This window comes from Hirundo rustica, chromosome 1 (assembly GCF_015227805.2).
Source record: "Hirundo rustica isolate bHirRus1 chromosome 1, bHirRus1.pri.v3, whole genome shotgun sequence".
NCBI lineage: Eukaryota > Metazoa > Chordata > Aves > Passeriformes > Hirundinidae > Hirundo > Hirundo rustica.
The window spans coordinates 14,133,284-14,156,537 of record NC_053450.1 but is presented as its reverse complement, the minus strand read 5'-3'; the positions used below and the strand labels follow the sequence as shown (position 1 = coordinate 14,156,537).

General features: G+C 41.1%; 1 protein-coding gene across 1 annotated transcript; it reads left to right on the top strand.

Annotated features, from left to right (window-relative positions):
* The first annotated feature begins 2,951 nt into the window (after window positions 1–2,951).
* SLC30A8 (solute carrier family 30 member 8) lies at window positions 2,952–22,991 on the top strand. Its single transcript, XM_040075492.1, has 8 exons — window positions 2,952–3,031; window positions 11,034–11,242; window positions 15,089–15,235; window positions 18,831–18,984; window positions 19,502–19,691; window positions 20,084–20,189; window positions 21,714–21,848; window positions 22,846–22,991. Exons 1-8 carry the CDS (start codon window positions 2,952–2,954, stop codon window positions 22,989–22,991), a joined length of 1,167 nt encoding a protein of 388 aa, XP_039931426.1.
* Window positions 22,992–23,254: the final 263 nt, after the last annotated feature.

Here is a 23,254-nt window from a genome sequence, read left to right as displayed (position 1 = left end):
TCTAAATTGGGCTAGATATTTTCCTTTTGACACTCACTTATAAAGGGTTACTGCATTGATTGGTTCACAAGAAGAGGAAAGTGGATTTTCTTTCAAATTGTCTGGCTTCCAGCTTTGGATCCCAAAATGACAGATGCCTAGAAGGCACAAGAGCTTCACTGGGTGAAAAAGCATATTCTCACTAAAAATGTAAAAACTGTAATAACCAAGCCCCAGAAATCACAAATGCCTGGATCCCTAGGTTGCTAGTGATGCAGTGCAGATCTACTAAAGCTGATGCCAGAGAAGGTAGAGAAACTCTTTGCAGATGATCTTCAAGATTTCTCACGGCTCATAAAAAATATTGACTTTAGTGATATTTTCAATTAATAGATGCATTGATTTTTCCTCTGTACATTTAAGCTATCAGTATCTACTCCCATAATGACAGGATGAGAGGGATTGGATTTTTTTCATATTTAAAATGTAGCTGATTAAAGCTGAAATGGGATCAAGGATATGCTTTTTTACTAATGGAGATTTTGGATAATGACAAGGAGCTTTCAATTGCAAAAGCCAGTGTGATGCCTCACGTCTGTATTGGATGCAAATCTTGAGAAATGTCCTCGACTAGGGTCATTAAAACTGGTATGATTTGATTTGTGACATTTTTAATGTAGGCTCAGAAACAAACTGCATTATTATTGAAAGCCTGAGATGAATTTATTGAGATGGTCCGAAAAATTTTTCTGAAGCAGAAATTCCACAAACAGCTGCTGTCTCTCTCTTAATGAGTTTCAGAGTCTTTATAAAGAGGACACCCAAGTCTTTGTGGATAACTCAGAAGAGATTTCTTTCTATTCTGCTTCACAGCCTGTCTCCTGAGAAGCACAACCATCAGCACTGACAATAATAAACACAAAACAGAAGTCTAGATTAAATGCTGTGAATGATCTATGGCTTCATTTTGCTGGTATGCACCTGAGGCTCAAGATCCTTTAGCAAAATGATGGAAACACATCTATCTCACTAAAAAAAGTTACATGCCTACAGTGATTCAAAACAGAAACTGGCTTTGCCTGTAATCTTCTGAGGTGGATTTTAAATTGTCCTTAAATTGAAGGAGCTTAGACCTGCTACTTTGGCTTAACCAAAACCCTAGTAAAGCTAAGGTCCACTGTAAATCAGGTTCCAGGTCAGGTTTATTTTTCTGATATCCTAAATCTACAACAGGATGTTACTATTTGGTAATTTTTGAAGGAAAGATTAGTTGAGATCTTACACAGACACTGCAATAATGGTGACATTTATGGGATGGGGAGCCAGCAGAATCTCTCACTGGGCATGAATGATAAGCCTGTGTCAGGCTTGAGGGGGCACAGCTGGAAAGGCCACCTTTGTTTTCCTCCCTTACTCCCTCTTGGCAGCAGAATAAAGTTGCTTCTTAGTGGCATTTCTAGGGTGACAAGAAATGTGCTACTTCTGTTTTGTAAGATTTCTGCAAATGCCCTGGGTCCATGCTACACATGCTTGACCTGAGTCTCTTCTCAAACCACCCTTGCTGGACAACCACATTCTCAGATCCAGTAAATGGCATCAACTTTAAAAAACCTTGAAGAGCAACCTTTTACAGTTCAGAAGAAGATAGAAAGTTCCAGGAATGAGTCATAAAATCAATCTCTTCCACCTAATAAATGTGCATAAATGGGCGTAAGAACCTGGGAAAAGGCTCTCAGGAAAAGGGCATGAGTGGCAAAGATGACAGCACATTGTGGAAAAAATATGCATTTCTACTGTGACTGTTCATAAAAATGTCCGAGATACAGTCAGCTCCCTGGCTCACGGCTTCCAGGGAAATGTTTGCACAGCTGACTTGTGGGAGGCAACATGTGGCTCTTTGATGGCATAAGCCCAATTGTTTGCATTTATATGTACAAATGTGCCACCTGTCCCCATGAATTTCAGACAGATTATGTGCTCTGAAAGCTGAGGGAAGGAAGGGGCAATCCCAGTTCATCATATTCATATTAGAGTACCTGTGGTAAAAAAGACTGCAGAATTGAAGTGCAGTCCCCCACTGCCTTGTTCTCATCTCTCCCACGAAAATAGTGCACAGGTCGGGTTCTCACTCACAGTCTGCTTCTGCCAATAATATGGTAAAACACAGCCAGCACTGGTGCAAGATTTCCCATTAGTGCTGAAGCAAATGTTTGAGGTCAGGCTGTGAGAAAGGTGAGGCTGGAGGGCTTCTCCTCCCCTCCAGGGACTGTGGCTGTCAATAGAACTAACAAACTGAATAAAGCAGAAATAACAACCTGCAGTCCTTCCTGCTGAAATGAAGATTTGAATAACCTGTGCTGCAAATGGCAATAATAAGCAGCCTCTTCTGTTTCGAACCATTAGGAGAAAACATGCCAGGGGAAGAGATCAGTCCTTAGAGTGATTGCTTAGATTAAAAGGCTTGTGGAAAGCTGGAGTGAGGGAGGTTTACTTTCCTCCCAAGCCAAGCATGCAGAAAGGCATACAGGGGTTTGACTGTTTCCAGGCAAATCAGGCTGTTTTAATGACCTTGGTTCTCTTTTTCGGTGCATTCACGCGAGCTGCTTTGTGCACGTCGCTGTGTGCCCCGCTGTGCCTGGGAGAGCACGCACCTCCCGCGTGACCAAAGAGCAGATCCAGCATCAAACATGGAAAGAAAGAAATAAAAACAGGGAGGGAGGCCCGGAATCTCCAATCTGACATGCTCAGCAAGCTGCTGTTTGGCATGGTAGTGATGCCGCTGGCACTAGGAGAGAAGCTCTTTCTCGCAGTTTCTCTCAGGTTTATTGGGAAGATTACAAAAACATTTTAATTTTAAAATGTTTGGCAGAGACTTTGGCATAAGTCGAGAGGACATTTCTGCCCATATCGCTTCAGACAGAGAAAAGAGAGTTTAGAGGGAAAAACCAAGCAAAACCCCATTGACTTTCTTCATGGCTGCTGAAAAGGGTCTTGAAAGAACTTGTCTTGTGAGCGAGAGGGACACCAGGAAGTACTCCTTGGCCCTAGACAGGTAACACAACTCTTTGTTTCCTTCACTGACATTTCTGTGTCAGAGCAAGATCTGTATGATCCGGTATGAGATCACCAATATGCCAGCTGCAGGAGTCAAAGTCTGGAGAGTTTCACCATGCATACATTTTACTACTTTCAAAATGTTTTGTTCAGTTTTTTCCTTCCTAAACTTTCTTATTAGATATTTGAAGCATTTACTAGACAGCAGTTTGATGTATCTGTGTCTGTGTCTGTGATGGATTGAACCAATGTACTGTTGAAGCAAGTGTCTCTTGCTATGTATTTTATAAGCTTAGTAGATTTATTGTAGGATGCAAAACCTCATGGATTTTGCTGCAGTTTTAGGCTGCATTATAATTGTGCTATTGACACCATGTTTGACTCAAGGCTCCTTCATGCTTGAATGTCTGAATTATCCATTTGGTTTGAAGGAAAGGTGATGCTTTATTCTTGTGGATAGTCTGTTAGGTTTAGAGTTAGTACCTCTTGTGTGCCAGAGGTCCTGTGAGTAAATGTTTGCTTGAGTGGGGAAAGTTCCTCTGAAAAACTGTAGATGGGGTTAAAAAAATGAGTATAAATGTCAATCACAAAATAGTTTTGCAGTTTAACTTTTTTTCATTCTTCCTCTTGACACAGACTAGAAAGTATTTTTAAAAGAAAATAGCTGCTCAGTTACAGCTTAGCACCTCTTGACATTTCCATTATCTCATTGGCTTTCAGGTTATTTATTGCTTGGCTCTCTTAAAACTTGTGGGACAGAAACTTGGCATAAACACTGTCAGTTCAAATGGAAATCTGTCTCTTCATGTTCTTATACTGGGGTCAGTGCCATCGTATTTTAGTCATTTGAATGTCTGGGTTATTATTTAAATATTATTACATGGCTTCATAAATACAGATGGCACTGTCCAAAATGACTTCTGTGGTAATATTTATATTTCAAGAAGATCCCATGTGATTCTGCAGTTCATTTTAGTTATTGAAGACTCTCAGTCTTTTTTTGAAAGTTTGCAATTTTGTGGGCATAGCTTCAGTGCTTGAGGTCCTTTGGCCCCTTGCAACCTCTGGACATAAAGGACAACTCTGGGCAAACCCATTATATGGTCCCCTGGGACAGGGACAGTTGTTAGGCTTGTTACCTTGTGAGGAAGCATTTTTTTTCCCTGGTTCACCTGGTAAGCAGAAGGGTAGGATGTACACTGGGAGCAAGAATCCCTGTCAGCTGATCCTCCCATCTGAGAGCAGACACACCTTCTGGAGTAAATTTTTTTTCTGATAATTATTTCTTAATTAAGGATTGAAACTAGTTGGGGTGAATTGCTGCAGCAATTGCAATAGTGGGGCTGATGCTGTAGCTATGTGCAATAGCCCCTGAGCTGGAGGGCTGGTCCCAGGAGGGCTCTACAGTGGAGGTCCTAAGGTGGCTGAATGATGGAGGTGGTAGCACAGCTCTCCAAAATGAAGAAGACTTGTCATTCAGCCATGTGGCTTTTGTGCTGCATCACTATTTTGCTTTTTCTGCCAGATGAAATTTGATTAACTGCACAATTTAATTACTCTGTTCCAGAAATAACCAGAAATGGGGGCTGAGAGACAGAGTCTCCCTCCTGTTGGAAAGAGCTGGTAGCACAGGGGAAGCCCTTGCCCTGCTTCCCACTGCACCCAGCAGCTTGGGGTGCCAGCCCAGTGACCCAGGGTGCCAGCCCATGAGCCACAGCCAGCCCATGAGGGGATGCAGCCCTCTGGTCCTGGGCTCACAGAGCAGCTGCCTTAAGCCAATAGTAGCAATAGGCTCATCTTAGCCACTGGTATAAATTACCACATTTTTCTGTCCCCCATGTGTAGCATTAATGAGCATCTCTAATGCTTTCAACAGAATTTACTTTGCACACAGATTGCCTATTTCCTTGTCATCCCCCAGCCTCTTTCTTTTTAATAAATCCCATCATTACAATACACAGGGAACAAAACTAGTTTTATCTTGACCATATGAGTAGGAAGCCTGAAAGCTGACCCATTTCCCTGCGCTCAGGGTTGTGGAGGAGAGTGTTTTGCAGATGCCAGACCTGTCTGTAGTCACTAGAGGATTCGGATGCATTAAGGCTTCCCATGTCAAACTTGAAATCCTTAAAAGGGGGTGGACTTCAACTGAGCCCTTTGTAAGTCAGATCTGTTGTGGGTTTATAGTACAATTCACATTAGGAGGGACCTTAAGAATGTCTCTGGTCCAACCAAGAGATTGAATAATGTTGCTTAGGGCTGTCTCCAGTCTAGTCATGAAAATAATCTCTCAGGATAGAAACTCCCCAACCTTTCTGGGCAATCTGCTCCAATAGTGAATTAACTTCACAATCTTTTTTTTTTTATCCCTCATATTCAATCAGAACTTGTTACAATTTATGACCAATGACCTCATCCTTCCTCCAAGTAGAGCAATAAAGCTCCATCTTCTCAACAGCCTCCTCAAGAATATTGGCAGGTTGCATCTAGGTGCTCACAAAAAGTCCAGTCCCACAGAAGTGTGACTTCAATTATCCTGGTCACCCTCTGCTGAACCTGCACTGATTTACTGATCCTTCCTGTGCTAAGGACCCCAAAGCTGGACATAATATTGTAGACGTGGTCTCACAAATCTATCTGTCCCAGGTGCAGGACTTTATATTTGTTCTTTTGAAATTAGATGGCTCCTGTTGAGCTCTTCCTCCAGACTCCTTATGGCAGCCTTGCCCTCCAATCTATCAGCTGCACCTCCAGGCTGGCATCATCTGCCAGCATGATCAGGGTGCCCTGCATCTCGTCCTCCAGGTAACAGAGGAGGGCATTACACACGGTGGGTCTCAGGACAGGACAGCACTTCCCACCAGACTTGAGGAAGGTTATGAACCATACTGGTTACAGGGTCTGAATCTGAGCACTCAGAAATTCCTGCTTCATGCAAAACGTGTTGTCTGTAAGTCATACATCACCTATCTTTAAATTAGGTTTGAACTAATTCTCTAAGATAGTTTTGTATGGTATTTTCACAGTCAATGATGGTATCAAAAGAGAGTAAGTTCTTCTAATGACTAATAATTTATATTCTATTTTTTCTATTTGTTACCACCTGCATAGTGATCTAGATAACCCTTTATCATTGTCTAGGTAATGGTTTGACCAAGTTCCTCAAGTTTCCATGAATGAAGTCAGGCCAGAGTATTTTATTTCTTGATAGCAACAGATCACGGTAATATTGATCAGAAATATTCAATATCCCACTTTGTAAATCAGTGAATTTACATCTGATTGTGCCAGCTATGCTATGAGCTAGATTTTGGGTTGATCCAGCATGGATTTCTTGTTATCACTTTGTCTGTCTTTATAGTGGGATTTTGAATACTATCACACAAGTGAAACTCAAGGCTTTAAGTCTCAAAATTTTGGTTTTTATTTTGTCTCTGAGACAAGAAACAAGGCGGGGGAAAAACCCAGGGGTGGGAAATGCTGCAAACAGGAAAGTTGTGTGAAAATGTTAGGTTTTGTCCTCATGCAAAAGTTTTTAACACAGATATTCCTATCTACAGGCCTTAGACTCCTAATTGGTTCCTGTCTGGCAGGCTCATACCAGCAAACAAAAATTTGAAGCAAACCTGGGAGATGTTTTCTTCAGGTGAAGAGTGATTTACTATAGGAAGGACTTAAGGAATATTTTCTTCTTTTTCTTCCTTATCCTTTACAGAATCAATGCTCAGGGAGGCTTCTGGACCGTTTTAGCTGAGGGCCCTGTGGTTGTCTCCTTTGTCAGGCGGCCGTAACCAGCAAATAAGCAAACCCACTGCCTTTGCCCCACTGCAGGTGACACCAGGGCCCTGCAGCAAGGGCTGTGTCTGCCCAGTTCCGGCCGTCTGCCATCTCCGTTATGCCCAATTCAGTCTTGCCCTCTTCATCTCAGAAAGAAAATTAGAACCAAGGTAGTAAGTGATATGAAACAGAAATTAAATAGCTAGGGCATCAGCTCAGAAAATTGATGGTTCAGAGGTATAACAATGACACAAAAAATCATGAATGATGTGAGGCAGGTAAGCAGGGAATAGTCACTTATTATTTCAAACAGTATAAGAACTAATTAAAAGAGCAGGCAGACAGCTCCAGAGTGACAGGAGACACATTATTTTTACACACATCATAATTAAATTGTGTCAATAGTTTCAAGTCAGCGGGGTTTGTGGAATAAAGATCTGTAAAGAGATGTTGGACAGGAGCTCTGGTTCAGAACTGGGGAGCAGTAACTGGGAATGTTTCTCTTTGGTATTTTGACCTTATGTATTCCTTCATGCTCATGACAGAATTTGGATACTTGGCTACATGCACCTCTGGTCTGTCTCCAGGCAGCTATTGTTATGTAGAAGGAAAACTCTTGACAATACATTTATGCATATAGGGCCAGGCCCTCAAAATGAGGCCAAATAAGATAACTAAGGCAAGAATTCCTATCTACTAGGCATCTAAATGTATGCAAATATACAAATATTTGCCTTTATTTTGTGCCCACAGTAAGGAAAATGAGAAACTGGACAGCCAGGTTTTCAACAGGGTCTTAAATACTTTGAAAATATTCAAGATTGGTACATCAATTGAAATCGGAATGGTGCCAGCATAAGGAAGGTGACTATGGCTTTGATAAATTTTTCTCTGAAGGCAGTTTCATTATCCTTTCAGGCACCAGAAAATTACTATTTTCCCTCATGAAGGAGATGATTTCCTGTGGAAAGCACAGTGATTCCACATTTTCCTCTTTCGACTGGGGAACTCATAATGGTCTAGGAGGATAGCAATTATTCCCATAAGCCTGCAGATCAAGGCACCCAGCAGATCAAGTGAAAATAAACAGAAAGGAAGTTGTAATAAAAAGCCATTGCTGATGATTTGTGTGAAATCTGCAATATGTATTAATATTTTCTGCTTCCCCCTTCTGGGCATGGCTCAGTAGGAGCCTTTCAGTGACATTCCCCTGACTATCTTTTTTACAAAAAAAAGAGAATTTGAAATGGAAAAAAGGTTATTTTTTTAATCTGTGACTCTGCAATATGCTGGCAAAGAGACCTGATGCTCAAAGGCTACGTCTTCCTCTAAAACACTGTGAAGGGGTTTCTGGTCTAACAGAGCTGATCTTTGCACCTTAAGCCTTTGATTCACAGTTTTATAAAACTGCTTCTTAGATTCTTAGATTCTTTTAATTAGTAGCAGGCAGCTTTTGAAAGAAAAATAATGGTTATGTACAGGAGCTGGCAGGAGTTTTCCCATCTCATCAGGCCAGATGCTGTTCTGCAAGTTCAAAGGGAGCAGTGAATGCTCTCCACCTCTGGCAACTGGGGCACTTCTATTTAGGTACCCTTTAGACAGAAAAATGTGACATTTGTGGGTTTATGCTGTCCCTGTTTGCTTTTGCATCTGTCCAGTAAGATCTGCGGACAGTGCTTTCCTGCCCCTCAGTGATGCCCTGAGGCTTTGTTAGTTGAGAGAGGGACTGAAAGACAAAAAACAAAAGAGTGAGATCACAGGGTGACCTACTTTGTTAACAGCAAGGAAAGGACTTTGTGGCTCAGAATATGCAGCGGTAATTTTGGCATTCCTGCCTGAGAGGCTGTTGAGCTGATCGTGACTCATGTCATTAAGATAATTTTAATGTTCAATGCCAGCTGATGAAAATTGAGGTAAGGGGAAATTAATTTTACATGCAAACTATAGAAAAGCATTGGAAGTTAATTCCAGAGAGAGATCATGAGAAAGAAAATCTTGTCTGCCCTGATTTCCAGGGGAGAGTGAGAGAACTACAGCATTTTATTCAGCCATCTGGAAGGAATTAATTTGCTCTACCTTCTGTGTCTAATTCCTCAGTAAAATACTGTACAAAAATGACACAGTGCACATGAGGAACCCGATTAATGTAAAACTAAAGGACTGGAGAAGGACTGGTTGGTGGGGACCCCAGCTGCCAGATGGTCAGCCCATTCCCTAGACAGTCCAGCTCCTATTTATTTGTTGTTGTGAGGAAAGTAAAGGAAAATGCTGACAAAAAGACTAGGAAAACTCACTGTCTCTAAGCATCAGGCATTAAACCTGACCAGTTACTCTTTCACACAAGCTCCTCACGTACAGGGGGAATCTGTCACCTGCGCTGAGCAAACAGACACCACATGCTAACCTGGCTGCAAAACAGGCTGACTCAGGGGAACGTTGCACCCTTGGAACATCTCAATAACATTTACAGAACCAAATCCACATTGATTATCTACAGTTGCAGGGCTTGGCTGCCAAGGTGGGTCAGCTTTTCTTTTGCCAGTACTTCTGTGATGTTGAACATAAAAGGCCCGGGCATTAGCTCTGCAGGTGCCTTTACATCTTGCCCACCAGTGTGGGACATCTGGCAGGACTTCAAACCTGCTGAGCAGCTGAAGCCCCCTCAGGCTGCCCAAAATAAGCATCTGGAAAAAGTTTGTGATTTCAGTACAGTTTTTTTCTGGACATTGACTACTGCAGGTTGGCAGCCACTGGCTCATTGCTTTCCAGTGAGATTTTAGGCATCTTGACACTTCTATAAACAGTGTAGAAACACTACAGAAGGTCAGCAGGATCTGTGTTACTTCCTGGAGCACAGGTTTCCTTCACTCAGCTGAAGAAACAATTCTTCCTAGTCCCAGAGGAAAGTCTGAAGTCAAAATGGGGAAAAGCCACTGTTACTACTGGGGCAACTAAGCCCAGTCCCACATCCTGCCCCCAGGCTGGTTTCAGACTTGAAAAAAAGGAGTGGAGTTTGCTTTGTTCCTGGGTAGGCCCTGCACACGCTGACCTCAAATAGCCACAACACGTGGTTATAGAGACGGTGAGTACGTGCATCTTGGCAGAATTCATCTTCTGGTGCCACATTCTCAGTGCACTCACCACATTAGAAGTAGCTTTGGCAAACAAGTGTTGTATTGGGAGAGACAGAAAGGTTTTAAGTCCCCCTGTGAGGGGGTTTAGAGTTTGTTTGTTTGTTTGTTTTTTGCCACTTGGGCTCTTTTCTGTTGAGTGATAAGGAGAAGGGAACATCCTTGCTCAGCAAAACTGTGGGAACTCCCAGGGGAAGGCTCTTGGTTGCTCTCCTGAGAGCACCCGACGTCGCGGTCATCCAGGAGCTTCTGCAGTTGCCGTGCAATGAGCTTGGCCCCAGACCCCTCTACCCCCACCCTGTATTTCCTGTGCAGGAACACTGAGAGGAACAACACTGAGGTTTTCTGGCAGAGAAGACTTGGCTGAGAAATCACTTTGTGATGGAGCAATGCTCCAAGAGCCACTTGTGCTGGACTTCTCACCTTACCACGGATTCAGTGGCACAAAGGGTTCTATGTGTGCTAAGGATTACATGTACCATGGAGAAATTATTTCTTTGATTTTTAATATGTTTGAGATTTTTCATTTAATATTTTCTATGCTCAGGCTCTGCTGGAATATTGATAGATTTTGTACATACGTGGAAATTTGAGATAAAATAGTTCTGTGTGCAAGGAGAGGAGAGAAATATCTTTAGCCGATTAAATTTAAGGAAAAGAAGTTTGGGGTGTTTTTTTGATTAGTCTTCCTGACAAAGCTGTTGGGAATAAAATCTTGAATTTTTAGTGGAATTTTTCCCATGTTTTGCTAAACGTGGTAGCTATTTGCATGAGGTACAATTTTTTTGAAGTCATGTGGTGTGCGTGAGCTATACAGCCTAAGAAAGCCACCCTGTGCTTCATAAACTGCTAAATGATGTAGGAGAGCCCAAAGAGCTGGGAAACACAGCCAGAACACTCATTTCATGTGCAGCTCTCTCCCACAGAGCCTTGCTTGTGAGAGCAAGCCTCTTCTATGACCTGCTCTGCTGTTCCCAATGCTGCTTTTATCCTTTGAAAGCATTAATTACATCGTTCCTGGGGCTGTAGGGCTAGATGCCTGAATAACCAGGGTTTTTATTTTTTAACCTTCTATTTCTTTCTGTCCCAAAGGATGAGCTGGCTTCAGAAGAATTCAAATGAAGGGAGGCAGCAGCAGGAAGCAGAAGTTACAGGAACTAATCCAGCATATCACTGTCACAGCTACTCACAAGCCTATGAGAACAGAAAGAGGGAGCAGCATCAAGCCAGGAGGAAGCTCTGTGTAGCATCAGTACTTTGCACCTTCTTCATGATTGCTGAGATAACAGGGGAGTATGTGTGTTTGAAAAGAGCACAGTCTGGTGCCCAGCACAGCCACATTCTTGCCTTCAGTGGGCACTCTGACTGCAGGGACCATGCTGACAGGGGTGAACCTGAGAGAATAAATAACTCGCCTTTGTCCCTGGTCATGAAAAGAACTGGGGGAGGAGAGGATTTAAGTGAAATTATCAAAATATTTTCATATATTCATTCAAGGATTACATCTGGGTAGGAATATGAAGATCAGCTAATGGTCTGAACTGTTCTCCTGGGTCTTTAAACTTGACTGATGCATGTCTTAGCATCACAAAAGGTTTTTAATAAATTGGGTTACATTCTTTTTAAAAGATTAAAAGATTTTACATATTTATCCAGGCCAATGAGACCACAGCACCAATGAAGGCTGTTAGCAGCAAGATCTGAAAATAAATGCAGGAGTCTTTTCAAAATCCAGGGAAATCCAGGGCCAGATTCGCCATCTGTTTTTCTACAGTTAAGTCAATGTATTTATATCAGGGCACATTTACAGTTAAGTCAATGTACTTATATCAGGGCACATTTATCTTTTAAATTGGCTGGCTGCTGTGTCTCTGGATCAATGGAAGATTATTCCCCTTCATAATTAGCTTTCACTTCTGGAGCCTCCCTACAATATCCAATATAAGTATTTGGCTTGCTCATAGAGCATTGGCATTCATTTTGTCTCACTGCTCTGCTCTCTCCGTGGATTCTGTGATGTTTATATCCACCTGATAGTTCCTTGCTCTTTAATTTGCCCTTCTCTGCAGTGAGCTGAGGTGAGGGAAGGCATGAGGAATCCCACAGATTTTTGCCGTATGCGTTCCAGCCGATGTAACAAAAATCAGCCAGGAAGGCCTCTGAAACCCATATTTTCCGAGCTCAGACATCTCTGGAGCCCCATGAAAATGAAACAGAAAGGCTTTGTCTTCCCCACAACTGAGAAGTGGAGGGACTGAAAGAGTTGCTGCATTTCTGCCTTCTCCTCTGGCTGCCAAACACAGCAGGGACTTCTCCAATGCTTCCCTCCCATGTGCTCCCTCTGCATGAAGCCCTGTTGTTTGTAGGTCATGTGCATTTCCCCCATGAAAACCGGTGCATGCTGCTAATCCCCATGCAGTAATTTCCAGTGCCAGAAGTAATGCATTATTAACAAAACCATGTAATCAGTAGGCTTAAGTTTGGTGAATGCGGCTGTGCTAGAGGATAATTGGAAGGACAGATGAGATGTTAACTAAATGTTTCATTCTGCTTAATGAATCATGCAGCTTTTTTGCAGTGACAGCTTAAGTAACAGGCTTGAAGACCGTTTTGCTTCAGACCATTAAACTTTGACAAACCAGTTATTAACTGCAGTTACAGACAGCCCTCTGTGGAGATTTTTGTAATTATGAACCGTACATTTAATTTTTTTAATCATTAGGCAAGACTGCTGTGCCTGATGATTGACCATTGAGTGACTGACAATTTCTACTGCTTGTGGTCTATAAAGATACAAACATCTATTATAGGGAATGGTAAGTCTTAAAGGCCACTTGTTGGGAGTATTGATAAAAAGCTGTAAAAGCCTGTAACTATGACGCTTATTTTACTCCTGAAGATAAAGAATATCTTCCCCTCCCCTCCTTGCCCTCTGAGGGGACATGGACATTATTCTCTTAAACAGAAGAAACAAAGCTGCATAACTCTCAGAGAGGTTGAAAAGTTGTGCTTCTTTGAATGCGTAGATCTTTCCTTGATGTCTTTTTCTCAAACCATCTGTGCTGGCCATTACTGCTTTCCTAAACGAGGCACTGTTGGTTGAGCCTGATACACCACCAACTCCCTTTAAAAGACAATTGTCTTATGTTCTTCTAAGGCAGATACATCACAATCTCCACAGATATGGAGATATCAGTCAGACCAATACTCCCACTGTGGAGCCCAGATATGAAAGTGTTTTCCAATGATTTTTGGTGGTTAAGGACCAAATGTGGATTTCAAAGCACTTCCAGTTGGGCAGTTAGAAAGGAAGACAAACACTGCATGGGGTCTCATGTCAGAGCAGAACATAAAAATTTGATCAGTGAGACAAGTTGCTAAGTTAAGCAGACTGAGGTCTCTGAAACTCACCCAAGGCATTAGTTATGCCAGAAATACATAAAATAGTATTTTGCAAACATTTTTCAAAGAGAGCAGGCTAGCAGCAAGCTTTTGAGATGCTGTCCCACAGAACATGGAAATAGAGTCTATAAAATGCAGCAGGGTTTTGCCCACAGCCTGTGATCTACATATTTGTTTGCTGAAAGATACCTGATGCCTGGGATATTCGCATCTGGGCACCGCCAGACAAGCCTTCTTCCCTCTGCTAAGCAGGACTGCCTCCCTCTTGAGATACAGTTACCCTGAAAACAGTGAAAGTCTGAGAGATGTGCCATGACCAGAAAGTATCTGTTCATTTACACTTGAGCATGTGCTGGGAAATACTTGTTCTGATGAATTTTTCATTTTACTGCGAGGAATGAGATGCCCCCAAATTCTGAAGCCATGCTTTCTCCCTTTTGGGAAGTAACTTTCAGCAGAATTCTGCACTGAAAAAACCTTAGAGTGTTAGGTATTCTAATCTAAAGTATGCATACAGGAGGAAATTAAACACACAGTCCATCCTGCTGGCATGAAAATGCTCCAACTATAAGGAAACAAGAGATCTATCTACACGTCCTTTTGGCAGTGGTATGCCGCCAAAGAGTTGAATGAGGCATTTCATGATGTTTTTCAGGATTCATTAATTCTCATATGGGTCGTGGTCAGGAGAAATGAATGAGCTGAAATTAATTAAATGACTGAAGAATGGAAATGCATTGCCAAATGCAGAAACTAGGTGTTTTGGCTCTATTATTTCACATGTCTACTTTTCTACATTTGCACTTTGATGAAAAGCTTCCCCTGCTGCAGTGTGTTGGAAGGACAGTGTCCTGCCTGGGATCCTTGTCTTCTCCTGCAGCCACCATGAGCTGGGGTGGTTTAAAGCAAACTTTTAGTTTATTTGGATTTGCCTTTAGCCTTGAGACACAGAAGAATTTGGCAAAATAAAGATATTTGGCTTACTGAGTAAAAGAAATGTGAATTAAAATAGCCCAAAATGTTTTTAATTTGGTGGGTTTTTTTCTTTCAGAATCCACATAAATCCAAACCCCTACAGAGTAAAATGATATTCAGCCACATTTTTTGAGCTCTAGCAGGAAAATTAAGTCATGCATTACAGATTCAAAATGATAGATTAGTCCTAAGAACAGAAATTTTTTCTCTATGCCCTCACTAAAATGGTTGATTGCTTATCACGGCTCTTCTACTGGGATCTTTCCATGTTTACCTGTTTTAGTGTTGCCTGTGACAAATAAACAGTCATGCAGCAGGAAGAACAGCATATTTTCCTGTAACAAGTAGGAAATTAATCCCATAAGCTAGGTCTCTGAACTGTTGTACATACATAAAAATATCAGTGTTCTGTGAAAATATAGTGGGAGGATATGGGAAATGTGATTCCTAATATGGTTTAAAAAAAAAAATTGATATTAAAATAGTCAAACAGTACAATAGTACTGTAACTACAGAAATGTATCAGAACTCTTGTTGTTCTTAGGTCTCTCTTGAACAAAGAAATTTGGCTTATGTATTTCTATTAATTCATACCTTTCACCTCATCAATGAGGTACAAAATGAAATTATCTTTGAAGAGGTTTGGGTCTTGTGTATGATGACTGAAAATTGAGTGTTCCCTTTGATCCTCAGCAAAACAGGTCTTGAGTTTGATCTGGTTGGCTCAAAGTTCTGAGCAGAGCCGTGATCCAGACATGTGTTTCACGCAGGTGGGCAGATGGCCGGGAGCCTGGCAGTAGTCAGCGACGCAGCACACATCCTAGTGGACCTGACCAGCTTCCTGATCAGCCTCTTCTCACTGTGGCTCACCTCCAAACCTCCTACCAAACAGTTAACTTTTGGGTGGCACCGAGCAGGTAGCAACCATGTCATATTATGAACAGGAGGAATGGGAAAAGGAAGTTATCATAGCCAGGGACTGGAGAACATGCTGATGTCCAATGGGTCTGCAGGCATTTAGAGACAGTGCACTAATGCTCCCACAGCTCTCAGGACACGAAACAGAGCAAGGCAGTGAATTTCAAAGAAGTAAAGAGTCATCTCTTATCTGAGAGCACGTCTTTCCGTTCATTATTTACCACAGTTTTGGGCTGGTGTTAACTTTGGTTGAAATAACAGCAAGTTCTCTCAGTAACTTGAGTGTGTGGAGGACTGAGCTCTTAACCTGTTATGAAGCAAGTCTCTATAAAAGCAACAATAACCATAAAAATTGGGGTTTGCTCCATTTCTAAAGCAAACGATTAAGTTATTTTAAAAAGTCCACAATGTTACATTTGTAGAAAAGTGAGGTCCTTTAACATTTACCCTTTTCTAGATTGTCTCCTTTCATATGCCTTTATCACTGTTGGTTTTTCTCCAATGCAAACAGAATTTTAAAGCTCTCTGTCCTCAACCTAAAATAATAATTTTACAGATGATACCTAATACCAAAAGCCTAACAATCAAACACTAGTGTTTTTACAAGACAAGACACCAGCAAAATACTAATCATGAGAGTAATTTTTGGGGAGTATGAGCCCCTTCAAGATGTAGACACCTAAGTATCAATGCCTGCATGCACATGAGCACCTATAAGCACAGGGTCCAAGTCTCTTGATATATTCAACAGAAATCTTGACTCCATTCAGCCTCCTAAACGTGGAAGTCCAGTGTTACATCCCTAGGATGTCAGAGGCATATGCACGGGAATGGCAGCTGTTGCACAAGAGCCACAGGAGACTGCACAAAGTGTCAAGCACAAAGTCAAGGCATGTCAAATGCGATCAGACACGCATAGCTAAGAAACCAGTATGTTTTCCCAGTCAGCCAGTGAAGAAGGGGACTGTGTGAATCACCATTAATTTGATGTCCACTGTCCACAGAGGGAGCTTAGACACTTAGGTAATTTCTGCAGGTAGGCAATTTTGTTGTTTCTGTCTGAAAGTAAGTCTCAGGTTGGATGTCTCAGGGCTCAGTTTTGTTGCTTATATGTAAATGATTTGTGCCATTTGGAATCCAGTTGCCACTCTGAAAGTCTATGGGTCAATTATACACCTTGTGTCAAGCCACACATAGAGATGTCAATGTACCTCAAATGGTTCTAGATACCCGTGCACCAGAACTAAGGACTCAGATGACAAATGCTTCAAGGATGTCCAGTGGTAAATTCCAGAAACAGCTTCTGACTCAGATGTCTGTAGGCCAGGGTTGGTCGTAGCTGCAGAGAGCACCAGGGAAGGCGTATGATGCCACACTCTATATGCCATACTCATCCTGTCTTTCTGTAGCTCCCTAAGTGTATTCTACCAGCTCTGTTGGAAACAGGTTCCAACAGAGTGGGAGGTTCAGTATGGCTCAGGCATGCTTAGCATTATGTAGACAACACACAGCTGAATTTTGCAGCCTTAGTGAACTACTACTTAACACCAGTTGGTCAACCATTACTTTTTATGTTTATTATCTCTTATACAGGGATGGGGGGGGGGGGGGGGCGGGAGGTAAGAGACCTCTCTTGCTGATGTAGACAGGTTCAGCCACCTCATGTGACTTCATCCTCAGTCTGAACTAGATTATTTTTATCTTGTCATTGCAATGCAGAACTTCAAAACCAATTTTTTATTGCCCTTTTTATCCTGGTAGAAAAAAGAGCCTTGCATCAAATGTTAGAAGTTATTTAATTGCATTCCATGATTGTTATCCTGTTTCTTGCTTATTTTCCCAGCTATATTCTCAGTTTAATATGCAGGTGTGTACCTTAATAGAGTAGCTAAGGGCAGTCAGGTGGCAAAGTCACTCTTCACTGACTATCAAGGTCTTGCAGGTGCAGCCCTCCATGACACTGGAAGATGTTTCTTCACTGCTTCTCTCACACTGATAGAAATTGTTGTAAAAATACTTTGTTTGGCAGTGTTCAGCTTTAGTCATCTGAACACCTCCTGCCCTCCAGAAACAAAACATTTAATAAAATTGATAGTGTGAGCCAAACTATTTTCAGGTACAGAATCTCTCTTGCACCTTAATTTTCTTCAGCTGCACTCAGAGATTTCCACACAGTCCTACACTATTGTTTTCTGTCCTCTGTTAGTGCTGGTAGTTCTGAATAAAGTAACTGAGAACATCTCAACTGAAGTATTTAGTGCTGCTGAACTGATCTGTAAGATTAACTATACTTTTGCCAAGATACTCCATTGAAAATTAATATGTAAAGATGACCACTAACATGTTCTGTTATGGAAGATATGCATAAATCCACACAGGTGGATATGTGTGTTCACAAGAGCTCTTGGCTGCTTTCATGCCAATGATCGCACAGCCATCAACACCTTCCATTGGGCCAAGTTTGCAGGAGTTCAGTCTGCAAATTGCAGAAAAAAAATTGTATGATTTATGCTTGCTTCTATCTACTTAAGCAAAACTCGATTCACCTATCGGTGCATTTTATTATTTTCCATTTTTAGGCAAAATGGTTATTTGATAAGATTTTGCAGCCTGCAAAAGGGGCATCCCCATAAAATGATATAAAAAAATATAAGCTGTTTTAATGGGATATCAGTGGACGTGTGTGCAAATGTTTTCTGGCTGTCTACTGCCTTTCACTTTAGTGTGAGCTTGCATTTTCTTTGGTATTTTCTTGGCTGTGCTCATTTACCCATTCAAGTCACATGGCAATCACTAGTCCCATATCCTATTAAAAGCATGCTGCACGTTCATATGCACTTCCCTGGACCTCTCCTATAACAGTGCAATAAAAGGTGGCCTTGGGGACTGGATTTATCTGAGCCCAACTCAAAGCCAATAGAGACAAAATTAAATTTTGTTACCCTGGGGAAAAAAATAACTTCTTTTGTTCTCATCACAACTGGTGGCACAAAAATGACTTTGTGGCATTGGCAGAATGAGTTCCAGGATAAGTTTTGCCAACAGGGCCTCATTGGGAGCTGTCTTTCTGAAGTGTGAAGTGGCGAGAGGTGTGCATAAACAAGGGAGGCTAATGGAGGGGGTTATTTCTGGCAGTGGATTTGGGTGAGCTGTGCCTCTCTCCTTCCTTCAAACCTCTGCTCCTGTGAGGAAGATAATTTTGTTGGGAGAGGAGGGCTGGTCTTTATGGGTTTCACATCCCAGTCAGGGCCAGGCAAACTTCTTTTGCTCCTCCCAGAACTCCCCAAATGATCTTTTACATCTCTCTAATTTCTTAGAATGTTGCATGAACTCAGCACTGGAAAGGGGACAAAAGTAGGAGCAAGAAGAACAAGATTAGGCCACCACAAACACAAGGCTACCCTGGATAACCACTGGATTTACTATGATCAGAAAGGAGGTTGGCCCATTCTTTGTGAGTTTTAAGACTGCCGGCATACAAGAAGGAGCTCTCCTTGCTATTAAGCTCGTAAACCTGGAACAATTATCATCAACCTCTTAAAAATTTTTGCATTCCTATTCTGACTGTTAAAATCAGATTTTTTTCATTCCTAGAAATTCTGGGAGCTTTGATGTCTATGATAATAGTTTGGATGGTGACCGGTGTATTGACATATTTGGCTTGCATGAGGCTGCTACACCCGGATTATGATATTGATGCTACAGTAATGCTCATTACCTCTGCTTGTGCCGTGCTCACCAACATCCTGTAAGTTATTTTGTTCTCCTCTCATATGACATTTGAACCTTGAACCTGCTGCTGGAATTCAATAAAAAAACTATAGAGAGATAATGGCCTCAGAAACATTAAGTGTTTATGAGTTCCATGAGGATATGGAAAGGGGCCAAAAAGAGACGTCCTGCTTCTCATTGCAGGTTGCAGTTGCTCTCCTCCTTTCTATTAGCTTTCACATTGGGAAGGCAAATTATGAATCTACAAACCCCAGGAAGAGATTGTTCTCCATCTCATTTTTTATTAGATGTCAGAATATTCAAGAACTATATAGAAAATGAGGCCTCATTAATTACCCCATTCACAGACTTTCTTGCTTATGCAAATCACTGAAAACCTAGGAATTGTCTGCTCAGCCACTCTGCCTTTCTACTTAATGTGTCAGCTTTTACTGTTCAGCGCTCAGAAGTGACAGGGTGGTGATGTGTACGACATCACTGCTTTCAGAGATGCAGTATATCTTCTGATATTTGCAGCTTCACATCTCTTGCAGACTAAGCCTGATTCTGCACCAGACTGGCCACGGACACGGCCATGGGGCACAAGCCATGGAACACTTGTCTGCCCCTCTGGAAAAGCCAGCTCTGAGCAATGCCAGCCTGCGGGCAGCCTTTGTGCACACCATTGGAGATCTCTTCCAGAGTATTAGTGTGCTAATTAGTGCACTTATCATCTTCTTTAAGGTTGGTTTTATTAGTTCATATGCCTGCCTTGCAATCAAGGATAAGTGCTATTTTCACAGCGTTGTGACTCTAGGTACTATGTAAATATTTCCTCTCAATCGTACACATTGTGATTGTATCAAAGAGAATCGGACTTATTCTTGGGAACCGAAATAACTGTTGAGAATGTAACCCTTGCTTCTTGGTGTTTCAGCTGGATACTTTGGTGTTTCCCCTTTCTTCATCGGTAGCACCTTCATTCCCTGTGCTGAGGCTCCCTAACTGGCAAAGGAAGCCAGCACTCATTCTGTACTAGATGAATGCAATTTATAATTCTTTTATGCTAACTAATTAAAAATTACAATAACTGACAACAATGACATTAACAAATTGATGTGTTCATATTTTTCTAGCCACAGTACAAAATAGCTGATCCAATCTGCACATTTGTGTTTTCCATCTTTGTTTTGGCAACTACCATCACGATTTTAAGGGACATTTTAACTGTGTTAATGGAAGGTAGGAGCTGATTCCAGAATCAATGCACTTAATATTTTGATTTTTTTTCTGTTGTTTTCTCCATAATGTTTATATATACTGGAAAAAAAAAAAAAAAAAAAAAAAAAAGTATAATAGCACATTTCTGCATTACTTTCTGGTATTCTCATGATTCTGATCATACTTTAAACCTACTTCTAATTTTAATCAAAATTGCTTCCTACCATTACATTAGGTTTACACAAATGCCAGTTTTTGTAAAAATCTGTGTATTGATGTTTTGCTAATGAGCTCTGAGTTGCTTTTTTTTGCCATATGTGTAGAATTTTTCTATCACCCCTTAGGCATATGAGATGTCCACTCACCTTGTTTATTGTGTTGAGAAATAGGCTGAGTGAAAGAGACAGAAGCTTAAAAGATTTTTAGTTATAGGAGTCCAGAAAAACCAGCTGTTGGAGCCTTCCAGTTACATTCCAGTGCATGGGAATAGACAATTCTCAGCACAGCAGCAGCAAGAAGAGCCAGGCTTAGCAATATTTAATCCTGTCAACTATGGGCCTGAATATTTGATTTGCAATGACTTGAGCAGTCACAGATGCATAGTTTTGCCTTTGTCACACTGAATAATATAATGCAACCTCTTTCTCAGCTGTGAAGACATGAGGATTAAGGGGAAAAGTAGCTCTAACAGTGTAGGTTTTGAATGGATACTGTGTGGCTGACTGCATGGCAATTTCTTCTCTCCTTCACTTGCCCCAATTGCTGTTGCAAGAAATAAAATATCTGGTTTTAACTACTGTTACAGTAGTTTCATGCGAGGGTTGGTTTGCTTTCAGTGATTGTGAGATACAGTTCCACGTGAAGTGTACCTAGACAGGAGTGCAGCAACTGACTGTACTTTGGCCGCCAAAATATCAAATCTCTTGCTTATTGGATTAAAAAAAAAAATAAATAAATCAAAATACCAGGAAGGGGGAGCAACCCCTGACACTCAGGAGTCTCTTTCCAAAAGCAGTGACTCCCAGCTTCTGTAAGCAGTGCTGACATGCTAAAGTCAGCAGTGCTCTGTTCCCCTCTGCACCAAGCCCACTGTCCTCCTGGGGAACCTCCTATCTCCTAAGTAGAATATTCTGCCCAGAATTTTCTGAAAAGAAATTGGATGCTTTAGCTGCTGTTTCAGTTTATTGATCCAAGTGGAGCATGATGAGTTCATGCTGTTCATGTAGGCATAGAGATGCACTCACAAAAGATGTTGGTGCAAAACTGACATGATGTGGCTGAACAACTCACTACTCTCTGTAAACTGGACAGTCAGACTGTCCCCTAAAACACGCATGAGTCTCAGCCTTCCGTGGAGAAATTTAAAACAAGGGATAGGATTATATAGCACAGTGAACTCTGAAATAGATGGGCTTTCCAAAATATTGAATACTTTTATAAAAATGACACATCTAAGTGAATAAAAGTTAATGATTCATTTTCCTCTATTGATCATAATTCTTATCCCTTAAAAATATTGTTTTTCCATCAATTTCTCCTTTTCAGGAACATTAAAAGGATTTGCTTATGATGCTGTAAAAGCAAGAATTTTAGCAGTTGAAAAAGTGGAGTCTGTTCACAACCTTCATCTTTGGTCTCTGACAATGAATCAAACTGCCCTCTCTGCTCACATTGCCACAGGTCAGTAAATTTCTGTAAGCAGGGAGTAACTATTCAGCGGCTGTTTAGTAAAGGTCAGTCTTTCTTGATTCAGATTAAACTGACTGTTGCTTGTTAAAAAAACATCATAATTTTGTTGGAAAAATAAAATCAACATAACAACAAATAAAGCTCTGAGAGCCTCCTCCCAGAAAACTTGTCTAAACAACAGGGACCTCTAATTAGCCCAAAACTTGAAAACTGCAGAGGTTGTGGGTCAACGAAGTACATGACAAGATATTTAAAATAAATTAAAATAATTAGACTCAAACCAGATCTTTATCATAATTTTGTCAAACTTGAAAACTGTTGATCTCTACAAGAAAAACATACAGGGCCAATATGCATTCCTGATGTATCTCCAGCAGTAAAACAATCTTTAAATATAGGTGGAGTTTGGAGGTAGCTCCAGTTCATCTTTTAAAATATTATTTTAAATTGCAGTTCTTATCCCAGTTGCCAAACTGTCCACAACTCAGGTCAATTTTCTTATTTGTCTGTCGGCTTTTGTGTATTAAGGAAAAAAAAAAAAAAAAAAAAAGCCACAGACAGGGCTATAGGTGAAGTCTTCCACGGAGTCCCCACTTTCCAAAAACAGAGGATCTATCAGCCACTCAAATCATTTGGCACTGCTGCTACTCCCTGACTGGATGAACTAATCTTTATTAAGTATTTCTGCTTTCCTCCTGTCTTCTGCCAAACTGATTTTCTATGGTGATTACTTAACTTACCTTAACTCTTGCCAAAATTGCATATTCCAACCACATTTGAATGAACAAAGGTTTGCTGACATGGAGGTTCTTGAAAGGAGGATAAAAAGGACAACACTTTTCAAACAAAATCCTTGCTTAAAATTTCTATCCTAGAAGTATACAATATCTATATTAGATATCAATGTCTATATTAGAAATATGCAATACTTCTTAAAAGCATTATCAAAATGTATGTGTTTTGATTATTTTCTGCTTGCTATCTGTAGCAGACACAACAGACAGCCGGAAGATTTTGAGAGATGTTACCCAAGCCCTGTTTGAGCACTACAGCTTCCATTCCGTCACCATTCAGATTGAATCAGGAGAGGATCAGAAACCTGACTGTGTCTTCTGCCAAGAGCCCAAGGATTAAAGGGAGCAGTGTGCTATGCCAAATAACCATCACCCCTCTTACAGGTCAATGGAGACTATATGTGCTGGTAGAATGTAATTGATTAACAACAAATGTAATTAACTGGCATAACAAGCTCTGCCATTGAAATCAGAGCATTGGCCTTTCTTTGTTGGTATCATCTCCCACGAGAGAACATGTATTAAATCCAGCCATTAGCCAGATTGCCTGTCCATCAGCTGCTTCTTTCAATTACAAGAGAAATATCTAAATTATTCTTGACT